Below are 7,203 nucleotides of genomic sequence, written 5' to 3'. Positions count from 1 at the left end.
CATTCGTGGCTTTTCCACGGTTTGCTTTGCAGGGAACGAGATGTTCTCCACACAGGTGAGGTTCGTACAGCGATGGACGGCCCACTCGTTCGCTGGTGTGACCGAGGTCTCGGAGCCAGCGTCCCTGATTGTCAAAACGGAAAATGATCTTCCACGATACCCTGACGCTTGTTGGGCAACTTTATGCAGAAATGGGTCCTTGGAATTCGGAACTTGTGCGGCAGTCACAGATCTTAAACTCCTGGAAAACTTGCTTCTGTCATCGCTGATCGTCCGCGATTCGCTTCCGGTCCAATCGGCATCGTTGCATCCGCTGCTGTTGGTTATACCTACAGAAATAATTCCAAACTAGTCGATCACCATCGCAACTCGCCATGTCCTTGCGAATCAGGGAGGACGAAAAGAACGTGAGTATTCTATGGACTTGAGCCTGTGCGTTGCGTCGATGATTCGGTCGTATTTTATTACGGTGTGGCCGCAATTGTACAATTTTGTCATGGTAGTGCGTGATCGAATCTTATTGTTTGCCGCCAACCTGCCGGCACATAAATTACGGAACCGAATTTTCAGATACCCGCTATTCTCACCGTAATCGCCAGAAATACGCCAAGTCTTACCCTCGGGTACAAAATTCGAACCGCGAGTTCGGCTGCGGGATCGAATTACCGAAATCGCGCTAGGAACAATCTGTCGCCGATTTAGGCCGCCACCTGAGTGCGGTTCGAAGTTTGCATCGACTGTTGTACTGACGATTTATGCAGCTGCGTGTGATAGCGGAACCTACCGTAGGTTCGGACCGTTTTCAGGAGCTTGAATACCGCGTAGTAACGAAAAGTGACTGCAGTTTTATAAGTTTTTCATCGGCTAGATTATCATACGTCGAAGAATGTTCCACCGGGCCTTCACACAGCTTTTAACCAGTATTGCACTCCTCGATCGCGGGTTCCGTTTCCGGTGCTGGTGTCGAACGCGCCGAGCAGCTCTGCCGAATGGTATCATCTTCCGGATCCCCTGTGACCAGCGGTCGACGCCCAAGTTGCCCGGTTTTAAACTATCAAGTTATGCGGAGATTTTCTGCTGTCTTTGGTCCGGCCAAGATTCACCTTAAAGACTCTTCTCCCTCATCCGGAAGCTCAGGACCGAGTTAGTCGTAGGCTAGACGCGTTGTGATTCCTCGCCGACGATGCAGTCGCCCTCGACAATCTTCTATAAGTTGGTTATATTCCCAGTTCATCCCAGGTGCGGTGCAGCCGTTATGCTTGGTGCGTTTAAACTGAGAGTGCTCGAACGACAGGGGTTAGTCCAAATTTTCGACGTCTCCGTGACATTATTACGCATTTCGGGTACAGCCGAGCGATTTTATTCGCTCCATGTTTCGATCATTCTATCGTGGGACATAACGAGAATCCCCTCCGCGATTGTTCTCGATCTTTGGCTCTTCGCACATAGTTCCTTGGTTCTCCGTTCCATATTCATGCGTAGCGATTCAGGAATTAATTGAGTGGACGAAAAAAGCCCGATGCGGGGATATCTACGAAAATATGTGTGTATTTCCGATTAGAAAGAGCGAAGAAAAGATCGAATAATCGAGGGAAAAAGCTCACAATCGTATGGATATTTCGATCAAATCTGAACAGGCTTCAAGATGTACAAAGTTGTCGGCATATGTATATCTTATGCAAACGGACAATATCTTATCATGACAATGATGATATTACGACTATAAATTATAAGATTATGTATCGAGAACAAAGTCAAAGACATTAATCAGCCGAACATGAACCGATAGTGTGTTACACTGTGCACAGTTTGAAACCTTAATGCGCAAAGACGTAGTTTCTTCCGTGCAGTAATTAACCAATTGCAATTTCAAGGAAACCCACGGCGCAGAACTGGGGCCCTGTGGGTGTGCGTTTTATAAGTAGTTTTCGAGAACAGGCTAACTGGACCTGCCCCGACGGCTAGATGTAACTTATTTGCAAAGGACTCGTGCAAATAAGGACGCCACAACCCAGATTTCAAGCTTTGAATTTTACATATTATCGCGTTAAACGATGCAATGAAATAAATATTCCGTTTCCAGGTAGGTTCGAAGTGAGTAAAGCGGCTCTACAATCGGGTACCATTACCCATATGAGTGCAATACTGCGAGAAACATAAAAATCATACATCTCCGTTAGGAGTTTTGCCAGAGGCAAGTAGAAAACGGGACTCCTAGTTGGGAATTGGAAGAGTCGAGTTCGCTGACCGAAGTCGGTACAGCCAGAGTAATGGCTTGCTGTCCGGCAGGTAAGTATGTATGTATGCATGTATGTATGTATGTATGTATGTATGTATGTATGTATGTATGTATGTATCCGCATACACACAAGCTGGTGCACCTTGATGCTTCTTTGTAGCGTGTGAATTGACCGTGACGATTCTTGAAAAGCACCGACGGCACATACGACAAGCATCTAATGAAATTTTACGCAGCGATTGAAATCGAACTGACGATGAATCGGCTTATGAAACTATTCTTCCCGTGTCCCTACAAATTCGTTTATCCCCTCAATTATTGTCACTAGCCGGTTATTGGAGGTTCGAAATCTGTCGAAGAAATTTATACGTCATAATATTGTTGCACAGTGCAAGAATTTCATAATTATTTATACATGATAAATGAATCGTATACTGTAAACACTTAATATATACAGAGTGTGTTGTTGCAGATTGTCCTTATCTCTGAGTAATTTGGACTGTCACCGCATCAAGTTTCATTGAATGTTATTATATCTTTTTTGTAGTGGATCAGATAGGACAGGGAAGATAGTTTGACAGGTCGTGTGGTCCATGTATCATCGTTATACAAAGTGATCGGTTTTTATCGTCTCAGGCGAATGTTTGAAAAATAAAAAGTGGTATGAGAAAACTTTCATAAGAAACTTACGAGGTATTTAAAGAGGAAACATAATGCTGATATGGCGTGGCTTATGGGTTTCATCATTTTCCAAATTTCGCGCGCAACATCTGATTTCAGTTAGGGAACACCCGTTTTGAGTACGAGCAGCTGATAGTGATATCAGCAAAAAAATTTCTTCAAATCTCGGAAGCGACAAAATCCACAAGTCAACCCACATCGGCATTATCTTTGATTTTCGAAGCTCTTTGAATTTCGTAAAAAAAAAATATTTTTTTTCTTACGGTATTTGCGATACTCGCCCGGGGCGATCAAAACCACCCACTCTGTATTAATTTAATAATCATCGGCTTGCCGTGTTCTTAAATTTCTAATAATCACTTGTCTCATCATAATCATCCTTCTCATACGATTTTTATATACGTTTAATTCCATTCGTTTACTTGGGCATACATTGCGTATGTATATACCTACATACACACATATGTATATACATATTTATACATTGTATGAAAATTAACGTACGAAATTGAAAAATTCATCAAACCTTTTGCTTTCTAATATCATTCTTTTCTTATTTTACCTATTCTAATATATAAATCCTATATTTACCTGTCCACTTGAGGCAGAAAAATAATTTTCATCAGCACCAAGAGGCACTAAGATTTTTAGTCTGCAATAATTATTTCGTATCTGCACAATTATTCAACTGTCAGTTTAGTTTCAAATATTTAGATTATCTTAGCAATCGTATATTTTTCTTTTCCTTTTACTTTCCACTTTCTTATTTTCAGCCTCTAAACGGAAACTTCGTACGAAGTGCGATTCGGAAAAGGAATTTTAATTTATTCTAGCAAGACATGAGACACGATTGATCTTCCACGATGTATTGTAGCGGTGCAAATACTAAATAATAACCGCTGTTATATAACAATTGGTGTGTGTGTGTGTGTGTGTGTGTGTATAATGATGGCATCGTTGACATACCCCAGTAGCAAACAGTGGATGCGCGGTTAAAGTTTTGTTTTGGCGAAATTCTTTAAAATTATTTCTTATATGTTATGTAACAGTAATTCCTATAATTAATTGCGTACCATAATTTCAGAATAATTCAGGGTCGTACACCCCGAGATGGCTCCTCTCAATTATGGATTGGAACAAACTGTAAGCGATTTGAAAATTTTACTCCTTCCAGTCCTTCTTGATGTCAAAAGACCACTCCCACTTCAAGTGTTCGTGTTTATCGTCGTCCGTGAACAAGGAATTCACTGTATAGGAACCTCTGGCCATCACACCGGCTGGTGCATCTTCTGACGGGGTCGTGTAAGACTGGATTTCTGATTTGGGAGGATAAGATCCCACCATATGCGTCATTCTGTCAACTAAAATAAGGAAATTCAATTAAAGGATTAGATTTGTTTAATCAATACTATATCTATCGTTCGACCAAAGGTTTGCCGATTTTTGCATGAAAAAAAAAAAAAAAACCTGATGAAAGCCAGTTTAATCTACAACCATAAGAGTTCTATAAAGCAGACCCTTGCAACTCATGCTACAGATCAATTATCTTACTCCCACATCAGACTCGCCAATGTCGCTCGTCTCCGATTTACTCTATGTACTCCCTTACCTGGCACCATCTTACTGTATTTTCTTACACACTTCTTGCTGCTTCTCATGCGTCGTTACAATGTATGTGTTGTGCAAGATAATTAACCTTTAGAGGACGGTAACACCCGGATATGGGGGCGACGCATGACCAACACCTTACCCATGATAGTTTCAACTTATTAGATACTTTTTTCTATGCATTTTCTGAAAAAGACCAAGAATCCCGAATCTCCGTCCTTCAAAGGTTAATGTGTCAATAAACCTTGACGCAAACTCAATTAGCTGCACAATGCGCACTACACATGCGATCCTGTTTGTGGAGCATTGATATAAAGAGAAGAAACTCGTGGGCCAGGTCAACATTCAGGTTCGCTTCACCAAATCCTCATGGTATGCATTATTTGTAGGGTAAACAGAGTAAAGAAGGCACACTTGTAAACGGGGAGTTTTTACGTGAAAGAAAGTGACGAATGAGTGAAACACGATACAGATTTGTTTGTATTTACAGCAGGAATTCGATAGCATAAGGTGCCAACTCAAACTGCGATATTAACTTCCCAGATGTTCGGAGTCCTATCGCAAGGCAGAAATCCAGTTTTTTCCTACATTTCTATATAAACAAATATGCAGCGAAACAATATGGTCACTGTGTTGTCGTAAAATTCTATGAAAAACATTTTTACTTATAGTTGAATTGTGGATCAGAAATACGCAAACAATGACTGATAATTTGTGAAATGCCCTGTATGCTTCTTATTTTCAACAACAATTTTTGATGCACAACCACTCTTCTGCTAACATATAAATTCCCTAACATTAGGTATATTTTTTAGAGTGAGTTGATACCCTGTGACATCCAATTTGTAGAGAATTTCTTATTTCTGGTTTTTACCTGTGACTCCTGTGAAATCCAGCGATTTCGGAAAGCGGAGCAAAGCATGAAATATTAATATTATGACACTGGCCAAGAAAGCGGGTTTGCATTTAAGACTACAGAGTTAATAAGTTCATTGAGATGAATGAATAAGTAAATACTAACCGGGCACACCGAGACGATAGGTTTTCTGCACGTATTTCAATCCGTGAACGATCTCTCTCTGAACAATGAAATCAATTCGAATCTTATAGCTCACGCCCTCCTTAATTACAAAGGACTGCTTTTTGAGCTGCGTCAAGTCTCCGGTCAAATCCAGCTCCATATCGGGCCGATCCGTAACACAAAGCGCAAGTTTTTTCACTATCACCTTCCTTGGATCGTCAGGCTCTGGAAAGAAAATCAAAAGTTAAATCTTCAAATGTTCACCACCAAAATTGGGAATCAGTAGACGAAAAGGTGGTGATTTTCATTTTGCTTAATTTTGTACTTTACTCACCGACGACAATAGCACCCGCTTTGGCCTCTCCCAGCAGAGTTTCCTTGTACTTGCGCAAACTTTCATCTTCCTTATCCGCCTCTAGAATCTGTTCAATTGTTTTTTCCGGTGGAGGTTTGTAATTTGCTTCAACTTCCAACTCTTCCTCAGGTGTATTGATATGATCTGCCGCAGGGTCTGACATCGTCTGACACTGGAAACATAATCAGTGAATTAGTTGTCATTTTGAAATAAGTTGAAAGAAGAGCAAAAACTGCAAAGAATTCTTCCCTTCTTACTGTTATCATCACTATAATTATCATTGCAGTAATATATAAGAAATATACCGAACTAGACGCAAATCAAATATCTGCTTACTTTCTCAAACAGTAAGATTCTCCAAATTAAGCTTTATTCATTGTTTTTTTTTTTTTTTTTTTTAAACACATGTGTATATATATATATATTTTTTTTTTTCACGAAATGACAAGCAGACCCCCAGTGGTTCGATGAGTCAACGAGGAAATTTATCGCGCTGATACCTACTCATCTCTACTGATACTATTTGATAAAAAAAAAAAAAAAAATGACGATTCTGGAAAGAAAATTTGAATTCAGAAGAGATTAGAAAATTTTATCGAACGCGAGTTAATGAAACGGTTTGGAATCGCTCGTGAGGTGACCGTACAGAAGATTGAGGAAATGTTGTATGTACGTGAAACCCCGCCAGCACAAAAGCGAAATTATAACCAGAATACATGTAGTTATACACATACCGCAGTTTACCTCCGCACCTTGCGAGGTTTTACAAAATCCGTACGTAGTTTTTGACATACATTAGGCACTTGATGGTACGTAACAATTTATACTTACCTCTTTAGCTTACTGACAGCGTAATTGGAGAAAAATGTTCGGACCGTCCGCAGAAGGCTAGGAATTATGCAAATCGCTACCGACAACAGTATTCCGCCCCAAGACGACTAGTTATTGCTTTGGCAAGCGGAAGACGCGAACTGAACGCAATATGGCGGGGGACGAGGGCGGGGAACTTCCTGTTTTCTGTTGAACCGTTTAAATCTGCTTTATCGTACGGTACGCAAGTTTTGCCGCTTCGTGCACTTTATCGTCTCGTAAATGATCCGCTAATCAATTCACCCCTCGATTGCCTTTATCTGGCAACGTGTAACAGAAATTTTATACCACGGTAACGAGATGCCGGATTGAGACGCCATTTTCCTGCTACGTTTTGCCGGCTGGTGAAGTTGATACGGATCCCGAGGCGCGTGCCTCATCAAATTCAAATCTATCAACCTCTTACAAGCCGTAAATCTCATCGCAAGG

The 7,203-nt window shown here is 40.8% G+C and overlaps 1 protein-coding gene across 2 annotated transcripts; it reads right to left on the bottom strand.

Annotated features, from left to right (window-relative positions):
- Nucleotides 1–3,308: 3,308 nt before the first annotated feature.
- On the bottom strand, nucleotides 3,309–7,085 carry LOC124302231 (rho GDP-dissociation inhibitor 1). 2 transcript variants are annotated; one of them, XM_046758172.1, is made up of 5 exons: nucleotides 6,736–7,085; nucleotides 5,884–6,076; nucleotides 5,550–5,774; nucleotides 5,403–5,411; nucleotides 3,309–4,281 (listed from the first exon to the last, which is right to left on the bottom strand). In XM_046758172.1, exons 2-5 carry the CDS (start codon nucleotides 6,065–6,067, stop codon nucleotides 4,082–4,084), a joined length of 618 nt encoding a protein of 205 aa, XP_046614128.1. In that variant the 5' UTR covers nucleotides 6,068–6,076; nucleotides 6,736–7,085; the 3' UTR covers nucleotides 3,309–4,081. The 2 variants fall into 2 exon arrangements, with proteins under 2 accessions (XP_046614128.1, XP_046614129.1); XM_046758173.1 differs by lacking the exon at nucleotides 5,403–5,411 and having other exon boundaries at nucleotides 6,736–7,073.
- Nucleotides 7,086–7,203: the final 118 nt, after the last annotated feature.

This window comes from Neodiprion virginianus, chromosome 4 (assembly GCF_021901495.1).
Source record: "Neodiprion virginianus isolate iyNeoVirg1 chromosome 4, iyNeoVirg1.1, whole genome shotgun sequence".
NCBI classification, from domain to species: Eukaryota; Metazoa; Arthropoda; class Insecta; order Hymenoptera; family Diprionidae; genus Neodiprion; species Neodiprion virginianus.
The sequence above is the reverse complement of the archived record's forward strand: the minus strand, read 5'-3'. Positions and strand labels throughout refer to the sequence as shown.

Bases quoted from the DNA above. Each gene is read 5' to 3' on its own strand.
- LOC124302231 (XM_046758172.1), bottom strand. From the start codon at position 6,067: ATGTCAGACCCTGCGGCAGATCATATCAATACACCTGAGGAAGAGTTG. The intron at 5,775-5,883 runs GTGAGTAAAGTA...TTTTCTTTCCAG, and splicing joins AGCGGGTGCTATTGTCGTCG to AGCCTGACGATCCAAGGAAG.